Below are 19978 nucleotides of genomic sequence, written 5' to 3'. Positions count from 1 at the left end.
CAAACAATAAGGATTTTGATACTGGACATGAAATTTTACATTTTGGCAGTAGTGGCCACCACCTGGAGTGGCCGGAGGCCCCGGGGGTGTTCCGATAGGGGGACATTTGCGGAACCATAAAAGTTGGGGGAATATGGGTATCAAACTTAAGGGATTTTGATACTGGACATGAAATTAGACAATTTGGCAGTAGTGGCCGCAACCAAGAATGGCCGGAGGCCCCGGGGATGTTCCTATAAGGGGACATTTGCGGAACCATAAAAGTTGGGACAATATGGGTATCAAACAATAAGGATTTTGATACTGGACATGAAATTTTACATTTTGGCAGTAGTGGCCACTACCTGGAGTGGCCGGAGGCCCCGGGGATGTTCCGATAAGGGGACATTTGGGGAACCATAAGAGTTGGGGCAATATGGGTATCAAACTTTAGGATTTTTGATATTGGACATGAAATTTGACATTTCGGCAGTAGTGGCCACGACCTGGAGTGGCCGGAGGCCCCGGGGGTGTTCCGATAGGGGGACATTTGCGGAACCATAAAATTTGGGGGAATATGGGTATCAAACTTAAGGGATTTTGATACTGGACATGAAATTAGACAATTTGGCAGTAGTGGCCGCAACCTAGAGTGGCCGGAGGCCCCGGGGATGTTCCTATAAGGGGACATTTGCGGAACCATAAAAGTTGGGGGAATATGGGTATCAAACTTAAGGGATTTTGATACTGGACATAAAATTAGACAATTTGGCAGTAGTGGCCGCAACCAAGAATGGCCGGGGATGTTCCGATAAGGGGACATTTGCGGAACCATAAGAGTTGGGGCAATATGGGTATCAAACTTTAGGGTTTTTGATATTGGACATGAAATTTGACATTTCGGCAGTAGTGGCCACGACCTGGAGTGGCCGGAGGCCCCGGGGGTGTTCCGATAGGGGGACATTTGCGGAACCATAAAATTTGGGGGAATATGGGTATCAAACTTAAGGGATTTTGATACTGGACATGAAATTAGACAATTTGGCAGTAGTGGCCGCAACCTAGAGTGGCCGGAGGCCCCGGGGATGTTCCTATAAGGGGACATTTGCGGAACCATAAAAGTTGGGGCAATATGGGTATCAAACAATAAGGATTTTGATACTGGACATTAAATTTTACATTTTGACAGTAGTGGCCACTACCTGGAGTGGCCGGAGGCCCCGGGGATGTTCCGATAAGGGGACATTTGGGGAACCATAAGAGTTGGGGCAATATGGGTATCAAACTTTAGGGTTTTTGATACTGGACATGAAATTTTACATTTCGGCAGTAGTGGCCACCACCTGGAGTGGCCGGAGGCCCGGGGGTGTTCCGATAGGGGGACATTTGCGGAACCATAAAATTTGGGGGAATATGGGTATCAAACTTTAGCGTTTTTGATACTGGACATGAAATTTGACATTTCGGCAATAGTGGCCACCACCTGGAGTGGCTGGAGGCCCCGGGGGTGTTCCGATAGGGAGACATTTGCGGAACCATAAAATTTGGGGGAATATGGGTATCAAACTTAAGGGATTTGGATACTGGACATGAAATTTGACATTTTGGCAGTAGTGGCCATAACCGGGCGTGGCTGGAGGCCCCTGGGATGTTCCGATAAGGGGACATTTGCGGAACCATAAGAGTTGGGGCAATATGGGTATCAAACTTAAGGGATTTGGATACTGGACATGAAATTTGACATTTCGGCAGTAGTGGCCACCACCTGGAGTGGCCGGAGGCCTCAGGGGTGTTCCGATAGGGGGACATTTGCGGAACCATAAAATTTGGGGGAATATGGGTATCAAACTTTAGGGATTTTGATATTGGACATGAAATTTGACATTTTGGCAGTAGTGGCCATAACCGGGAGTGGCCGGAGGCCCCTGGGATGTTCCGATAAGGGGACATTTGCGGAACCATAAGAGTTGGGGCAATATGGGTATCAAACTTAAGGGATTTGGATACTGGACATGAAATTTGACATTTCGGCAATAGTGGCCACCACCTGGAGTGGCCGGAGGCCCCGGGGGTGTTCCGATAGGGGGACATTTGCGGAACCATAAAAGTTGGGGGAATATGGGTATCAAACAATAAGGATTGCTGAGGACATGCAATTTGACATTTTGACAGTAGTGGCCACCACCTGGAGTGGCCGGAGGCCCCGGGGATGTTCCGATAAGGGGACATTTGCGGAACCATAAGAGTTGGGGCAATATAAGTATCAAACTTCAGGGTTTTTGATACTGGACATGAAATTTGAAATTGGCGGAACCATAAGAGTTGGGGCAATAAAGGTATCAAAATGTAGCTGCTCTTCTGTGATGTTGCTGCACGGTTACGCAAAACGGAAATGAAATTAAATCCAGCCTCGGAATCAGAATCACCTCGAAATTTACGAGCGATTACATATGTGTGTGTGAGTGTAAGCGCGTGCAGTCCAAAAATCTCAGCCTGCTGCGCTGCCAAATTGTTGGCCGATGCGCCAAACGCAAAACAAGAATCACCGTGTTGGTGTCGTTTCGTCCGAATCCAGATGAATACAACCACATCAGCAGATTTACCCTTCGATACGAAAGCAAATACGTGTGTATGTACGAGGGCGCGCGCAGTGACAAAAATCTGCGCCTACTGCGTTGCCCAGCCGTTGTCAAAAATCCACTCCCACAGCACAAAAACAACAAACATGAAAAATGCAATGCTCATAAAGAAGAACTGAAAATTCGCAGCAAACTGCGTGGCAAAATTATTGAAATCAAGATTTTAGCAAAAATTACTCTTTCAACAGTCGTTAGCCCTGAACAGGGTTGATTAAAATTCTTGAATTTTCGCTGGACGTTTCCTGACTGTCAGCAGCTGGACCAAAAATCGTTTTTTCGCCCGAATGCGGATCATGAACCAACGCCGTGTAGGCGTCGTTCCGCTCGAATCCGGATCAGGAACATTTGTGTTGACCACACGATGTGGCCAAGCCAAGCCAGTGGTTAAGTCCTTCTCGTCGTTGTTCGCTGCTCGAGTTGTGAAATCTTAATGAAATTGAACACAAAATTTCGCGATGCGAAATCGTTACGTGACGAATTCTCCTCTTTGCGAATTTCCCCTCTTTTCGGTGCACGCTGGTTGGTTGAATAAACGTTTCCCAATCACTCAATCAGGAGACGTGAGATTGATGTATCTAAAATCACCCCCACTTCAGCTCATAATTTTTGGATCGTCGTCGAGGCCACATCAGCTGCAGCAGAAGAGGGCGCAGAAGGCGAAAATTTCCCTAGGCAGCCCAACGGACAAACAACGAAGAACAACCGCTGCACCGCAGGAGAAGCAAACCACAGGCCAAGGTTCCGAAAAGAGAGGAAACCGGCCAAGCCCGCGGCCCGTCCGCTGGTTGACGAAACGAATCTGGCCGCCATCACCCTGAAGGATCGGAACTTCGGAACGAATCGCCACTGCAGACCATCGGGAAAGAAGAAGAGCAGCTCCTCCACCATCGCAAGTGTAACGGACAAGAAGCAAAAGCCCCGCCGCAAGTAGCACTTAGGAACGTGGTGCTGATGCAGGTTGACCCAGACCAAAGCTATGGACATCTTCCTCAACGTTGACCGGAGAAGCGGCCCGAATGAAGCACTAAACAAACGGCCCTTTTCAGGGCCACCAAATATCTCACGAAAGAGTTGTTCCTTCAAAATTTCCCTCTAAGAATGTTCCCTAAAAATTTAAAAAAAGATCGAATAAAAATCATTTCACCACAGAGTTAGCATAAAACCACTGTTTCTGTGTGGTAGAATGTCATACGCGCTTGTGTGTGTGTGTGTGTGTGTGTGTGTGTGTGTGTGTGAGCACGGAGAGGGAAAAATCGCCTGCTGCAAAAATGCACAAGTCAGAATAACTTTTTCGAAAATTTGGAGCCGTCGCCGATTGCTGGCAACAGCCTTCAAAAAACACTGGCTCAGAAAAAGCCCCATCGAAACGACGTTGAACGCTTCAACTTTATCCTCAGCTCAAGCATCTCCGCCGTCAGGTATTCCCGGTTTGGTTGACTCGTCCGACCGGGAACTGCGGCCCAGCTCGAGACTACCGTGTCTGTTTCTCGCCTTCACCTTTCCTCATTTGCTGACGCGTCGTCCCTTCCTCGTTGAAAGTCGAGAGTGAAATAATTGCGAAAATGACAAATCGACCTATATTTATAGATTTTTGTTTTGGCATTTCGAGGAACGTTATTTCAAACGGTAAAATCTTTATCCAGACACATTGGAATTACATAATTTTTGGACCATTCGATACGGAAAACCTTCAGCAATTTTCTATAAAATTTTCAGTATTGGCAGAATAGCTTTTGAGGGGAAAACCGCCGCAGCAGAACTGGTCGTCGACGATCGTGAAAATAGGGGAAGTAATAGCGAAGTAGAAGTATAAAAATGCGTTCTACCCTTTCCACTCCACTTAGTTGCCACCGAGATGCTGAACAAGTCGGGTCGGCTCATAATATCTGAGCCGCAGACGGGTGAAGCAACAGCAGCAGGGAGAGAGAGAGCCCTAGCAACGCAAATTCTCTCTTCCGGAGAAGGATTTCTTCTGAAAAATTACCTTTATTTTCTAGAGAGAGATAGAGAGAGAGAGAGAGAGAGAGAGAGAGAGAGAGAGAATCGGAGAGCAGCACCGAAGAGGGAAAATTGTGTGCGAATGCCGTAGGTTGGCAGATTCAAGAAAATTGCCAAATGCGCGTTCACACACACATACACACACACTCCCGTTTCATGGTACACGCTGATTGGGTTCGATGCGTCGAGTTTCCCTTCCACGGATGTTCGATTGATGTATCTAAATTCGTCACCTGAAAAGGCCATCAAAGACTGCGACCAACTACAGATACACCCGGGGACGAGCAAAACCGCCAGCGGAGGCAACTTTTAGGCAGTGGAGTAAAATCGCTTAACCTAGTAGACTGTGTTGTAGCCCTATGGGTTAGTACAACGAATCTACTACGAGCTCGTGTAATTGGTCACGGCCCCGGGATGCACAGCCGGGTCAGAAGAAATCTAGGTGGCGAATGCCGTAGGAAGGCAGAGAGAACGCTGTAGAAATGTCAAAACGAGAAAAAAGTCTTGTAATGTGTGGGAATAAATCGTTTAATGTGATTCAAATTTGTTGTGACGCAAAGAAAATCTTTCACACATGGTTCAGACTGGCTCTTTGTAATGAACTGGAGTCCTGATAATGGCTTTTTATTATTTCAAAATATTTCTAAAAAATTGTTCAATGCCAAAAGTTTAAAAGGTAATTGATGAAATGATTTCAAATCAACTGGCACGAAAATCTTGACATTACGATTAGCTGTGAAGCGTTTCAAAACTTTAGACGTTATCCAATGTCAAAATACCATAAGATCTTAGAGCAGAAATAAATAGATCTTAAGAAATAACCGTTTCGTGATTGATTTTGTGGCCAAGAAACGCAAATAATAAAACTATAAAAAAATTCATTTAATTTTGTGTCCGAAGTTCTTCGTCATGATGGTTATGCCTGTAGCATTACCACTGCACCTTTTTTTTTTTTGCGCTAACTGTAAACATCTTTGATGCATACTCTCCAAAACTAATTGAAAAGAAACAAAATAAAAAAAAGAATGTACAATCTAACAAAAAGAAAACTTAGCCAGCTGTGAGCTGATATCGCGAGCAGTTTTGTGCGAATAAACATTAACAAAACTATATTCCAGGGAAAGTTGGGAAATTGGCAAAATCCGGCAAAAAAACAGGAAAAGTCGGGAATCCTAAGCATACTTGTTTGAAGATTATTTTTAAACCCTTAAATAAGTTTTGTAATTTTTTTAAATATTTTCAAATAAAGTTCACTCAACTCTTTAGTAATTTACTTAAAATTTAAGGTTTCTTTCAAAAAAAAAAAAAAAAAGTCAAACCATCCACATTAACGACCCCCGGGTCTTTTGTGGTCTCTATTGCAAGTTTCTGCTCGAACCTAGGAGTCCGAAGGCTTGAATGGGGAGGGCACCCAAACCTCTTTCTACTCCAAGGAACCTTCCACCCCAGTGTTTGAACTGACGACCTTTGGATTGCGAGTCCAACCGCCGCCAGCGATTCCACCGGAGTAGGCTTGGTTTGGTGTGTTGTTTGTACTTATGGCATGGAGACAACTCCTACACCTGGAATGACTTAACGGCCTAACAACCAAGGCCGGGACCGACATTTTTCTTCCTCATCCGATGGAAGGTTGGAGCAGATGGGAATCGAACCCAGAATCATCCGCTTACAAAGCGGACAGCGTAACCATTCGGCCACGCACTGCCACCTAAGGTTTCTTTCACTATTTCAATTTTTTTTGAAATTCTTTCACTATTTCAATCTAATTGAAATGAATTTTAGACATTAAAAATCCTTATAAATATTGGATGCATTTGACACAGATTTCCATAATATTTTTTCATAAATCAAAAGATTTTATTAATTGTAGTTTATCAAAAGCGAGGTAACATTTAACACAAAACATCATCAATTGTTTAAAAAATAATACAAAAATATAGCCTATTTTGAACAATTATGGCCAGCATAAAGTTAAGATTCTGTTCCACTTTGTCACATTGATTGATTATTGGAAAAAAAGATTCTAATTTGAGCTTGGTAATATTTTTTTTACGCAAATATGTTAATTTGTTTAACTACAATTAAGTATTTACAAATTTTATTAAGTCATTTCACATATTTTTTCCAAATTTTCCCTTGAACTTTTTTGTGAGTATGGTTTTCAGTTATAAAAAAACTGAAATATCGAATAAAATCAAATCGTTGTTAGTTCTGAATGAAACGTTTTACGTTTGGAAAACATAAAAATATTGGAATTTCAAAAAAATCCAAGAATTTTTTAATTAAGTTATTGCAAATATGTTTAAAGAATTAGTCTCTTCAAACATTTTGAATAAAATAAGTGGTAAAACATGAAATCTTATCAAACTGAATTTTTCAATGAAAAAAGTTAAAACAATTGAATACTGATTAAAATAGGAACCTGGCATTTTTTTTAAATCGAATTTGATCATGTTTTGAGTGTTCTTCGATTAAAAAAATAAGAATAAAATTTTAAATATCTTTTTGTAATTCCGTCATCAAACTTTTCCTGTAATTTTCGAATGACGAAACAGCTTACTTTTCTTTACCAAAAATACAGAATCGAATCGAATCTTTTCAAAACAAATGCAAAAAAGTTCTACTTTTCAGGACTGAAATGGATGCTGAAAAGTTGAACTTTTCAGCATTTGTTTGGAAATGTAATAGTTTTTAACATTTTTTTTAAATTTAAATCATTCATTGCCTAAATACATGTACATATGACTTAAAATTCTGTTCAAAGGGTGTTTTTCAGAATTTGCAAAAAAAAGTTGTATGGAACTCGTTGCAAAACTTGATTTTTTCAACACTCGTCGTATTTATCCAACTCGGTGAACCTCGTTCGAAGAATGTACGACTCGTGCTGAAAAAATCGTCTTTTTGAAACTTGTTGCATAAACTACTATTTGGGAATTTGTTTCTGTTTTTACGAAAATTGTCAACAGTTTGGCCGGGACCCGTGCCTCTCACCCAGTCGGCCTGGGTTCGATCCCAGTGGAACTTTTCGAGACGAAATTTGTCTGTTTACGCCTTCCGTCGGACGGGGAAGTAAATGTTGGTCCCGGTCAAAGCTCAATCCAGGTCGTCTCTTTGAGTCCTGTCTCGGTAGAGTCGCTGGTAGGCAGTTGGACTTACAATCCAAAGGTCGTCATTTCGAATCCCGGGGTGGATGGAAGCTTAAGTGTAAAAAAAGGTTTGCAATTGCCTCAACAATCAAGCCTTCGGACACCAAGTTTCGAGTAGGAATCTCGCAATAGAGAACTTCTCTCTTTGCAAAAGTTTTGCTTGAGAGAAAAGTAACTTTTGGGGCAGAAAAGTACGGGAACGCTCTGCTGCCGGTTTAATGGAACAGCAAATTTCAATGTCAAATGATTTTAAATTGTGTAATTCCAGAGAATTATTGTTTAACAAAAGGATTTCTCATGTAGTAAAATAAAACCAATCATTACTATTTTGAAAGTTTAAAACCGTTTATTACAATTATCTTTTTGTTAAGCTAATGTTTGTAACCTACGCGTCGGCATGCTTCCGTTCAACGTGGCTCCGCAACAGCCGCTGGTATCCGAACGCTTTATCGCACAGCGAACATTCGAATGGTTTTTCCTTGGTGTGACTCCGCAGATGTACCTGGGAACAAGTTAATTGTTAATATTAACTAATTATTTGAACGCTGCTTATTTTCTTCTTCATACCTTCAAATTATTGCTTCGGTGAAACTCCTTCGGACAGTGCGGACACTTGAACTCCCGCAAGTCCGTGTGGGTTATCTTGTGTCGATTCAACCGGGCACTAAAAGTTTTGAAAGAATTCGTTATCAGTTGAAGGAAAGAAAACAATATTGTCTTCTTACTTTGAGACAAACTGCAGACCGCACTGCTCACACTTGAATTGCTTCTCGGCGTGCGTTTCCCGCTTGTGATGATAGAGCGTTTTCCGGGAGTTGTAGACCTTCGAGCACAAGTCGCACGCAAACTCATCCGTGCTGTGGCGATTGTTGTAGTGCAGCCGAAGCGAGATTTTACAGTGAAACTCGGCGCCACAATCCAACGCGGGACACTTGTACGGTCGCAGGCCCTCGTGCCGATTGCGGTGCCCTTCCATCCGGTTTCGCTCCACCGACTTGCCGCAGATTTCGCACTCCAGCAGCAGGGAGCGGTAGATTTCCTTCTCGTCACGGTCCTTCCGCGAGATGGTCTGCTTTCTTTTCTCACGGTGAACGACAACCACTGAGACTGGCTTGATGTCGATGGGAGCGTCTCCTAGTTCAGAGTGGTCCTGCGTGGATTCGTCATAGCTGAGGTATTCGATGACCGCTTCTTCTTCTTCTTCCTCGTCCTCCTCGTCGTCATGAAAGCTTTCCATCTGTTCGTCCGCAATAAGCTCGTAGTCGGACTCGATTATCTCGTATTTAGGTTCTTCATCCAGCTCAACTTCTTCGGGAACTTCCAAAGTTATTTGATCTTGCGCCACTTCTTCCACATCAACCAGAGAATCTCCAATTTGTTCGTCAAAGTGTTCTTCGACAATGTCTGGTTCTTGTGAGACGCTGGCGGCAGTTGGCTCTGCTTCAGGGTCATCATCACCTTCCTGCACGTCTGGTTCCGGTAACGGTTCCTGCTTATGGACTATTACCGGAACCTGTTCAGGCTGTTCCTCGACGGTGGAGCGGTTTTGCTCTAGCAATCGCTGCACCTCTAAACAGTTTTGTCGAAATTCGTAGAAATCTTTCACCTTGAGTGCACACAGGACACACATGTCCAGGGGGAGTGACTTGTCCTCTGGATTGATCTGCCGGAAACAAAGTCATGATGATTAAACGAAGCAACTAGAATATGAATATCTTACTTACAAGCAAACTAACGCAGATGGCAATCTTCTGGAGAAATTGTTCCTCCAGCACGGTGTGGTTGAGATTCGATCGGCCCATGCAGAGCCGGCACATTTTGTATGCTGTAGCCATTTGAAGCGCTTAATTTTTATTTTAAAACTTGGAAAAACTAAATTGAGCCGTTAATGTTGTTGCGCGAACGGACATCAAAACAAAACAACTGGCGAGAAACGTCAAACGCATCCCGCAAACAATTTGCACGAAGGGTTTGGTCGAAAAGGTCGAATGAGAAACTAGAGGACGATCTTTAGTCATTCGACCAAAAGATCGAGCTGCCAGCTGATTAACAAAAATCCTAAACTTTATAAACAACGCGCGCTTCTTCACAATTTTGCTGTTGCTGAATTCCGACTTGGCAAATTAAATGATTCTTGAAACTTCTATTAAACCTAAGTGCTGACAAGATGAACACTACGCTCGATTCCACGTGTCGGTTGTGTTTGCAGACGTGCGACTTCAACAACCGTTTGGATGAACGTAACTTTCGAGAGAAGGCTCAGGACGTCTTGGTCCTTCATGTAAGTTACGGGCCTGCGAGTCCACGTGCAACCAGTAAAATTTTAAAATTCCCTCAATCTTTCAGCTAAAAGTTGACGCTGAACACATTTCAATAGTTTGCGAAGCCTGCCAGTCGCAGGTTGAGAGTTTCTTCCTCTTTAAGCGAAATTGTCGTCGGAACGAAAAACTTGGCCTAAATCTCAAACCAACAGCTTATGCTATTGCTGCTGTTTTTTGCGACCCTGAACCTTCCCCCCACGAGGTTGTCTCTCCGAAAGAACCAAGTCCGAAGCCTTACAAAAAAGGGAGCCGCCGTTACAGAAGAATCACGGACCGGGTTTACAAGCGGATCACGAAGGAACAGCTGGCCACGTGTACCCGGAAGGAATTGTACAAGGAGCGGTACAGCAAGATGTGCGAGATTTGTGGCAAGTCACTTAATAGTAACTACGTGGAGGATCACATGAACCGGCACCGTGGTGTTCGGCCGTATCCTTGCAATGCACTCGACTGCGGCGCAAAGTTTTGCAGTTCAATGGCACTCAGGAGCCACACAGCACGGCGTCATTCCGACGGGCGACACCCGTGTCCGCAGTGCAGCAAGATATTCACAAGTACCGTGGCTCTTCAAACGCACAGCAGGCAACATGAAGAGAAAACAATCTTCTGCGAAATTTGTAACCTAGGTGTTCGTATACCGTAAGTATCGATGTTCACCAGAATCGACCTCAAACTGTAAATTAAAACTTTCCTGTTGTAGATCGGCGCTTAAAACGCACATGCTAGTGCACACCCAGCAGCGCGATCACAAATGCGAATTCTGCGGGAAAGCTTTCTACGCCAAACAAGTGCTTGAGCTGCACCGGCGATCTCACACGGGAGAGCGACCCTTTGCCTGCCACGTGTGCGACTTCAGCCATGCGCACCGGGTTCTGTACGTGAAGCACATGAAGAAGTTTCACCCGGGAGAGGCAATTCGAACCTTGGCAGATATTCAACGGATGGCGAAGGTTCAGCAAAGGAATGCGACGGGGGAGTAATAAAGCGTTGGAACCGTCTTGTATAGCTATCCGTTTTGTATTTTCAACCTTTCCCTAACAGGACTTAGCACCTTTATCAATCATGGTTAATACAGAAACTGTATTTTTGCATTATTCTTAGTCAAAAGAACTTGTATTGGAGGGAATTTGGGAATATTCAAACGAGGTGGCACATAACCTTCGAAATTATTGCAAACTTTGCACCAAATTCTCCGCCTGAGCAAATAATAGGTCTATTCCCGTACCTGCAGAATTGCAGAATTTCTGCAGCTTCAGCAGAATTCTGCAGCCAGCATAAGTCACTTTTTTGCAGCACGTTCCCGTACTTTTCAGCTCGCTCTCTTCATCTCTCTCTTTTGCAGAAGTTCTGCAAGGAGAGAAGCCACAAAACTTTTGCCTGGGTAGCGCGTTCCAGTACTATTTCTGCAATATTGTACACAGTTGAGTGGATTTACTCAAATTTAGTATTCAAGTTTTTTTTTATTATTTCAAAACTTAAAAAAAGGGCTTGACAAAAATTGTAATTGAAAAAAGTTTACCTCTAGAACGGTGACTTTTTTTTTATGCAACTCAACATTTTATTTAAAAGATGCTTATGCTTAGGTAGAAATTTTACATTACAAACAATTCAATTTTTTTACATTTAGAGCAGTAAAATTGAAAAATATTAGAAAGTAAATGAATCACAAACTCAAAAATATGGAAACACATAAATTTAGAAACTCGGAAATTAAGAAATTCACAACTAAAAATATTTTTAAAAAACTAATATTTTTTAAATTGAGAAACTAAAAAAAATAAATCAGGTATTTGAAAAATTTAAAATGCTAATATTTATATAAGAAAAATAAAAACACAAATTCAACGGTTCAAAAATTCAAATAATTAAAAATTAAGTAATTCAAAACGTTTAAAATTAAAAAAAAAAAACTTAATTTCAAAAATTCAAAATAAAAAAATTAAGGTTGCAAAATATAAATGTTCAGACCTCAAAAATTCAAATATTTTGAATTCGAAATAAAAAAAATCAAAAGTTTGCAAGTAAATTATTTGAAGAAATTATAATTTGAAAAACGTAAAATTTAAAAATGTAAGTAACAAAACTATTATAATTGAGTTTCAATTATAAAAAATATAAACAGTTTGTACTCTATTATCGGACGAACTCTTCAAAATTTCTAATCTATAAATCCTCTAATTATGCGTTTCTAACCTAGAATATGACCCAAAAATATGTGTATTTTTTAAGAATTTAAGAATTTAAGAATTTAAGAATTTAAGAATTTAAAAATTTAAGAATTTAAGAATTCAAGAACTTAAGAATTTAAGAATTTGAGAATTTAAGAATTTAAGAATTTAAGAATTTAAGAATTTAAGAATTTAAGAATTTAAGAATTTAAGAATTTAAGAATTTAAGAATTTAAGAATTTAAGAATTTAAGAATTTAAGAATTTAAGAATTTAAGAATTTAAGAATTTAAGAATTTAAGAATTTAAGAATTTAAGAATTTAAGAATTTAAGAATTTAAGAATTTAAGAATTTAAGAATTTAAGAATTTAAGAATTTAAGAATTTAAGAATTTAAGAATTTAAGAATTTAAGAATTTAAGAATTTAAGAATTTAAGAATTTAATAATTTAAGAATTTAAGAATTTAAGAATTTAAGAATTTAAGAATTTAAGAATTTAAGAATTTAAGAATTTAAGAATTTATGAATTTAAGAATTTCAGAATTTCAGAATTTAAGAATTTAAGAATTTAAGAATTTAAGAATTTAAGAATTTAAGAATTTAAGAATTTAAGAATTTAAGAATTTAAGAATTTAAGAATTTAAGAATTTAAGAATTTAAGAATTTAAGAATTTAAGAATTTAAGAATTTAAGAATTTAAGAATTTAAGAATTTAAGAATTTAAGAATTTAAGAATTTAAGAATTTAAGAATTTAAGAATTTAAGAATTTAAGAGTTTAAGAATTTAAGAATTTAAGAATTTAAGAATTTAAGAATTTAAGAATTTAAGAATTTAAGAATTTAAGAATTTAAGAATTTAAGAATTTAAGAATTTAAGAATTTAAGAATTTAAGAATTTAAGAATTTAAGAATTAAAGAATTAAAGAATTTAAGAATTTAAGAATTTAAGAATTTAAGAATTTAAGAATTTAAGAATTTAAGAATTTAAGAATTTAAGAATTTAAGAATTTAAGAATTTAAGAATTTAAGAATTTAAGAATTTAAGAATTTAAGAATTTAAGAATTTAAGAATTTAAGAATTTAAGAATTTAAGAATTTAAGAATTTAAGAATTTAAGAATTTAAGAATTTAAGAATTTAAGAATTTAAGAATTTAAGAATTTAAGAATTTAAGAATTTAAGAATTTAAGAATTTAAGAATTTAAGAATTTAAGAATTTAAGAATTTAAGAATTTAAGAATTTAAGAATTTAAGAATTTAAGAATTTAAGAATTTAAGAATTTAAGAATTTAAGAATTTAAGAATTTAAGAATTTAAGAATTTCAGAATTTCAGAATTTCAGAATTTCAGAATTTCAGAATTTAAGAATTTAAGAATTTAAGAATTGTGGTGTAGAGTATACCGTATAATTTTTAATAAAATGTATATCAATTTTAAATAATATAAAATATGATGTGTAAACAACGTAACTTATGTTTCAGCAAAAAAAATATGGTCATCAATTGTATAATCAATTATATTTATTATTTGTTTGGTATAGCCTAATACCTTTTTTATGATACCTTCATTGTAAGTTCAACAAAATACTTTTTTGCAATTCCTTCGTGAAACTACTTACTTTTCCTGTTATTCTTGAACGACGAAATAGCCTACTTTTCTGTACCAAAAATAACAGAATCGAATAGCAACACTTTTCAAAATAAATGCTGAAAAGTTCTACTTTTCAGCACTCAAATGTGTGCTGAAAAGTTGAACTTTTCAGCACTTTTTTCGAAAAGTAACACTTTTCAACATTTTTTTGATTTAAACGATTTATTGACAAAATACATGAAAATTCGACTCAAAATTTCACTCAATGGGTGTTTTTCGAAATTGCAAAAAATGTTGTATGGAACTCGTTGCAAATCTTGATTTTTTCAGCACTCGTCGTATTTATCCAACTCGGTGAACCTCGTTGGATAAATGTACGACTCGTGCTGAAAAAATCCTCTTTTTGCAACTTGTTGCATAAACTACTATTAATATTTTGGTTCATATAAGAATACAAATAGGTAGCACCGTCACAGGTACAATTTATTATTTGCCAATTAAATTTACCTATTATTTTAACACACATATTTAGTCTGTTCAAAAACAATTGAAGATCAAAAATCAATCCTTAAACAAATATTTATTTGAAATTTATTCAACTCAAAAGCAATGTGTCTTTTAAAAGTTTTTAAAAACAATTTGTTTTTATGACACATAACATTGTTTGTTGAGTTATTAGCCGTGCTGTAATACTGGATTTACTTAACAACTTTTGAATAGGTTAACATATTAACACTAAAAAAAAAATCGCTTTACCATTACATTCATGAGTTAAGCCTGAAATCGTTTACATAAAATATCGTACTCAATATAACCAAACATTAAAAAATACCACAAAAACCATCAATTCCAAATATACAAACGTCCCTTCAAAAAGACGACTTAAATTTAGTAATAATAAAAGATCAAATTTATTACAACTACATAATAAAATGCTTGATTTAACCCAACTTGCAAATTTTATGTAAGCGTGTACTCACACAAACTTGCAGTTACTTTTCAACACGAAAGAGAAGAGAGAGCTTGCAGAAAAGTACGGGAACGGTTTTGCTGCAACTTCTACCTCTCTCATTGCAGAAGTTCTGCCTGAGAGAAAAGTTACTTTTGTTGCAGAAAAGTACGGGAACGCTCTGCTGCCAATTTCGTGCAGAATTGCAGAATTCTGCAGTACGGGAATAGACCTAATTAAAAAAATGGATTGACAAAAATTGTAATTGAAAGAAGTTTACCTCTAGAACGGGGACTTATTTTTTTATGCAAATCAACATTTTATCTAAGAAATCAAGCATGTACCATTTATTAAACTAGAAATTAATAATGCTTAGGTAGACATTTTATATTAGAAACAACTCAAAACTTTTACATTAGGTAAACAATTTAAGAAATGAGAATGGCAAGTACGTTTAAAAAACATAATTAAAAAAATATAAAGGTTTAATATAGAAGGTATATTTATATAGACATATACATAAATAAATTATGATTGGATTTCACATCGAAGAACAACGGTGACGGAACGAAATTGACAAATAAAAAAAATGAATCACAAACTCTACAATTTTTAAACTCATAAATGTAGAAATCTGAAAATTATGAAATTCGTGATTAAAAATATAAAACAAAATTATTTTCAAATTGAGGAACTTGAAAAAAAAATTATCAGATATTAGAGAAATTTAAAAATGCAAATATTTATTTCAGAAAAAAAAAACAATAAATCAGAAATTCAAAGCTTGAAAAATACAAATAATTAAAAATTAAACATTGAAAATTTCAAAAAAATCTTAATTTTCAAAATTCGAAATAAAATAATAAAGGTTTCTAACTTAAAAGTTCCTAAACTTAAAAATTTGATATTTTTAAATTCGAAATAAATGAATCAAAAGTTTGAATATTTCAATGTTCAGAACACCAAAAATTCAAAAGTTACAGTTTAAAAAAAAATAATAAAAAATAAAGAAACTAAAAAAACAAAAATAAGTAAAACTTTAAAATTCTGTACATAAAAAAATGAAAACTCAAATATTAAAAAAAAATAGAAGCAGTTCGTACTCTATTTTCCGAAGAACTCGTCAAAATGTTCAATCTCTAAATCCTCTAAACCTGATTTTCTAACGGCTCCAAAAAAATGTACTTTTTGTGATTCAAGATGGCGCATTCAAGAATTTCCGAATTTTAGAATTTAAGCTTCCTAAAATTTAAGAATTCGACTAAATTACACCACATTTTTTGGTTCAAATAAGAATACAAATTGGTAGCACCGTTTAAGGTACAATTTATTATTTGGCAATTAAATTTACCTATTATTTAAACACACATATTTAGTCTATTCAAAAAGTTATCATTTTAACACTAAAAAATATCGCAATATCATTTACATTAATGAACTAAGCATGAAATCGTTAACACAAAAAAATCGTTCTCAATGAAACCAGACATAAAAAAACTAACTACCCAAAAAATCAATCAATTCAAAATATACAAACGTCTCTTCAAAAGACTAATTAAATTTTGAAATAATAAAACAAAAACAAATATTACAACTAATAATAAAATGCTTGATTTTACCCAAATTGCAAACTTTATGTAAGCGTGTACTCAACATCCATCACACCAACTTGCAGTCACTTTTCAACAAGAAAGAGAAGAGAGAGCTTGCAGAAAAGTACGGGAACGGTTTTGCTGCAACTTCTGTCCCTCTCATTGCAGAAGTTCTGCCTGGGAAAAAAGTTACTTATGTTGCAGAAAAGTACGGGAACGCTCTGCTGCCGATTTCGTGCAGAATTGCAGAATTCCGCAGTACGGGAATAGAGTTATCTAAGTACGCATGTGTTGCGTGTACGTACACGAAAGAAAGTGAGGTTAAATTTTGTCCGACCAGCAAAATCAAATGGTGCGCTAGTGTGCGTACGCGAAACGTCATAAAGCTCTATAGACCTATTGTTCCAAAAACGATTTAATAATATTCGACCAAACAAGTTAATGCCACCTTTTTGTTTACAAACAAACATAGTCGCAAACGCACTTGTCAAAATGTTGCTCTTTGCAGGAAGAGAAGGATTTTGATGTCTGATTTTTGTTAATTCAAAATATTGAATAGAATATTTTCTTAACTAAAATCACATTAAAATGGAAACCACGTCGTGCCGTTTGTGCTTAGGGCCGTGTGATTTCAATGACCGATTGAATGACCGCAACTTTCGAGAGAAAGCTCAGGACATCCTTGTCCTTTATGTGGGTTGCAGGTTTGCATTAGTATCTAAATGAATTAATTTAAATACTTTATTTTATTCAAGCTGAAAGTTGATAATGAGAATGTTGCCATAATTTGCGATTCCTGCCAATCCCAGATTGAGAGTTTCTACCAATTCAAGCGGAAATGCCGACGAAACGAGAAAAATCGCCGGAATCCAGGCGGGAAAGTCCTGATCACGGGCTATGCGGTGAAGGAATTGGATGTGGTTCCACCGAAGAAACCTAGGCCGCACAAAGAGAAGGACCCCAACAAGCCTAAAAAGAGATACTACAAGCGGCTCACGGACCGAGAGTGGGTTCCGTTTACGAAGGAACAGCTTGCGATCAAACCAAAGGAGGAATGGCGCAAAGAGCGCAACACGCGGGTCTGCGAGCTTTGCGGAAAGGTTCTACCTAATCTTATTGACCTGAAAACGCACATGCACCAGCATCGGGGAGAGCGTCCGTTTGGCTGCGACGAGCCCGATTGTGGGGCGTCGTTCTCCAGCATTCAAGCGCTCAAGCAGCACAACGTTCGGATACACTCCAACGAACACCATCCGTGTCCGGAATGTGGCAAGTTATTTACGAGTTTCATAACGCTTCGCAGTCACCGACGAACTCATCTGGAGAAGCCATTTGCATGCAATTTTTGTGATTTAAGAGTTCGTCTCAAGTAAGTTGCTGAGGTACTCATTTAAGTCACTGCTCATAACCAATGTTTTCTTGCCAGATGCCAGCTTAAAACGCACATGCTGGTGCACACCCAGCAGCGTGACCATGTTTGCAAGTTCTGCGGAAAAGCTTTCTACGCGAGTACGGTTCTTACGTTGCATCTGCGTTCCCACACGGGCGAGCGACCCTATGCCTGCCACGTTTGCGACTTTAGCCATGCGCACCGGATTCTGTACGTGAAGCACATGCAAAAGTTTCACCCGGGGGAGGAGATTCGAACATTGGCAGAATTGCAACGGTTGGCGGCCAAAGCAAGTGCCGAAAGTGGAGGACAAGAGAAGAAAGTCGAATGATGTGATAAAATAAAAAAATAAGTTTAACGCTTCATTCGTTTATTCATTGAAGAAAGACAAGTTAATCCTACTCAAACCCTTCATGCCTTCCCAAAATTTCAATCTCCTCCAACTTGTAGGTCACGCCTGCATCGGCTTCACCCTCGATAAACTCCTCCTCCAGTCGTTCCTCTTCTTCTCCGTTCTGCTCCTTCTGCTGCAGTGCGCTGGCAATCGCTGCCAGCCGTTTCATTTCGGCTAGCGTCCGGATTTCCTCCCCCGGGTGAAACTTTTGCATATGCTTCACGTACAGAACCCGGTGAGCATGGCTAAAGTCGCAAACGTGGCAGGCATAGGGTCGTTCGCCCGTGTGTGAACGCAGATGCAACGTAAGAACCGTACTCGCGTAGAAAGCCTTTCCGCAGAACTTGCAAACATGGTCACGCTGCTGGGTGTGCACCAGCATGTGCTGCCGCAGCGTGGACTTAACACGAACTCTCAAGTTGCAGATCTCGCAGGCATATGGTTTCTCAGCGTGTGATTTCCGGTGGTTGGCGAGTGTCGTTTCACACGTAAACACCTTACCACACTCCGGACAAGGCAACTGGTCGTCGCTGTGTGTTCGCTTGACGTGTCCCTTGAGTCCCGCTGCCCCGTAAAATTTCGCAACACAGCCCAGCACTTCACAAGCGTACGGTTGAACTCCCCGATGCTTGTTCATGTGCTCTTCCATTTGATTGGCAGGCCGGGACTTGCCACAAAGCTCGCAAATCTTGTTGTATCGTTCCTTGTACAGCACCGCCCTGCTCGTGGTGGCCAGTTGTTCTTTGGTGAACGGATTCCAGGCCCTGACCTTGCGACCCCGGTTTCTCCTCTTTGTTCTAGGCGACCGCTTTTCCGTCTTCTCTTCCACCTCCATGTTCTCGGATTCTAACTCCGCGGGCTCCTTGGTTTCTTGTTCCGGATCTGCCGGTGGTGGAGCGACTTTGACTTCTTGCACGGCGAATCCCATGCTCAGAACGGTTGCCTTTGGATCCCGACGCAGTTCCTCCTGCTGGCGGCATTTTCGCTTGAAGAGGTAGAATCGCTCGACCTGTGACCGGCAGGAATCGCACACCGCCGCATTGTTTTTCTTGGCAATGTTTATCTAAAGTAATTAAAAATTTAAACTTGGTTTTTCATAGAGGTGGAAGTTCAACCTACCTGCAGGACAAAAATGTCCTGAGCTTTTTCGCGAAAGTTCCGTTCAATTAGCCGGTCATTGGACTCGCAAGGTTCCAAGCAAAAACGGCACGTGCCGCTCATTTTTAATTGATTCGAATTAAAATTTAACTGATAAAAGCTATTTAACTAGATTCATTCCGTTTTCATTGAAAAGCGCAATATTTTGACAGTTCAGGACACGATGTTTGAAAACATTTGTTTTTGTTTACTTTCCGGGTGGGATTGTCTATTTAGGTCGAAAGTTATCCGATCGTTATTTGGCATACAAAAGTTACAAAGGGACTACACTCAACCCCCGGTGGTTGGTCACTTTTTCGTTTGACACTTTTTAGTTTGTACCCCGTTGGTTTGACAAAGTCAAACTAAAAAGTGACGAACTGTCACTTTTTACAAGGCGCTCACGCACACTATCAAAACAATCGTTTGGTAGTGTTTGTGAACTCCTTGTAAAAGGGGTGTCAAACTAAAAAGTGACCCCGTTCGTTTGACAACAGTAGGTGTCAAACCATCGGGGTTTGAGTGTAACTTTCCAGGGTGCGGGGCAGAACGGACCACCCTGCGGGGCAGAATGGGCCACCTTAGAAAACAAGCCATTTCTTCTAATACAACGTTGAAGGTGTAGGGAATAGGACCAGCCAGTATCAATTCATAGCAATATTGAAAAATAAATGTT

The 19978-nt window shown here is 38.7% G+C and overlaps 5 protein-coding genes across 5 annotated transcripts; 2 read left to right on the top strand and 3 right to left on the bottom strand.

Annotated features, from left to right (window-relative positions):
* Positions 1–1093: 1093 nt before the first annotated feature.
* LOC120416804 (uncharacterized) lies at positions 1094–5041 on the bottom strand. Its single transcript, XM_052707845.1, has 2 exons — positions 3204–5041; positions 1094–2480 (listed from the first exon to the last, which is right to left on the bottom strand). The coding sequence occupies exon 2, from the start codon at positions 2218–2220 to the stop codon at positions 1267–1269; it is 954 nt and encodes a 317-aa protein (XP_052563805.1). The 5' UTR covers positions 2221–2480; positions 3204–5041; the 3' UTR covers positions 1094–1266.
* Positions 5042–8086: 3045 nt separating this feature from the next.
* LOC120416778 (zinc finger protein 62 homolog) lies at positions 8087–9672 on the bottom strand. Its single transcript, XM_039578643.2, has 4 exons — positions 9487–9672; positions 8488–9425; positions 8330–8426; positions 8087–8264 (listed from the first exon to the last, which is right to left on the bottom strand). The coding sequence occupies exons 1-4, from the start codon at positions 9595–9597 to the stop codon at positions 8148–8150; spliced, it is 1263 nt and encodes a 420-aa protein (XP_039434577.1). The 5' UTR covers positions 9598–9672; the 3' UTR covers positions 8087–8147.
* A 146-nt stretch (positions 9673–9818) lies between these two features.
* Positions 9819–11257, top strand: LOC120416788 (zinc finger protein 57-like). Its single transcript, XM_039578655.2, has 3 exons — positions 9819–10043; positions 10109–10722; positions 10784–11257. Exons 1-3 carry the CDS (start codon positions 9930–9932, stop codon positions 11061–11063), a joined length of 1008 nt encoding a protein of 335 aa, XP_039434589.2. The 5' UTR covers positions 9819–9929; the 3' UTR covers positions 11064–11257.
* A 5591-nt stretch (positions 11258–16848) lies between these two features.
* Positions 16849–18122, top strand: LOC128093033 (zinc finger protein 569-like). The gene is made up of 3 exons (XM_052708444.1): positions 16849–17074; positions 17137–17750; positions 17808–18122. Exons 1-3 carry the CDS (start codon positions 16970–16972, stop codon positions 18100–18102), a joined length of 1014 nt encoding a protein of 337 aa, XP_052564404.1. The 5' UTR covers positions 16849–16969; the 3' UTR covers positions 18103–18122.
* A 2-nt stretch (positions 18123–18124) lies between these two features.
* Positions 18125–19502, bottom strand: LOC120416797 (zinc finger protein 771-like). The gene is made up of 2 exons (XM_039578673.2): positions 19285–19502; positions 18125–19228 (listed from the first exon to the last, which is right to left on the bottom strand). Exons 1-2 carry the CDS (start codon positions 19384–19386, stop codon positions 18170–18172), a joined length of 1161 nt encoding a protein of 386 aa, XP_039434607.1. The 5' UTR covers positions 19387–19502; the 3' UTR covers positions 18125–18169.
* Between the last annotated feature and the right edge of the window lie 476 nt (positions 19503–19978).

This window comes from Culex pipiens, chromosome 2 (assembly GCF_016801865.2).
Source record: "Culex pipiens pallens isolate TS chromosome 2, TS_CPP_V2, whole genome shotgun sequence".
Lineage (NCBI taxonomy): Eukaryota > Metazoa > Arthropoda > Insecta > Diptera > Culicidae > Culex > Culex pipiens.
Note: the sequence above shows the minus strand (reverse complement) of the source record. Positions and strands in the feature narration are given on the sequence as shown.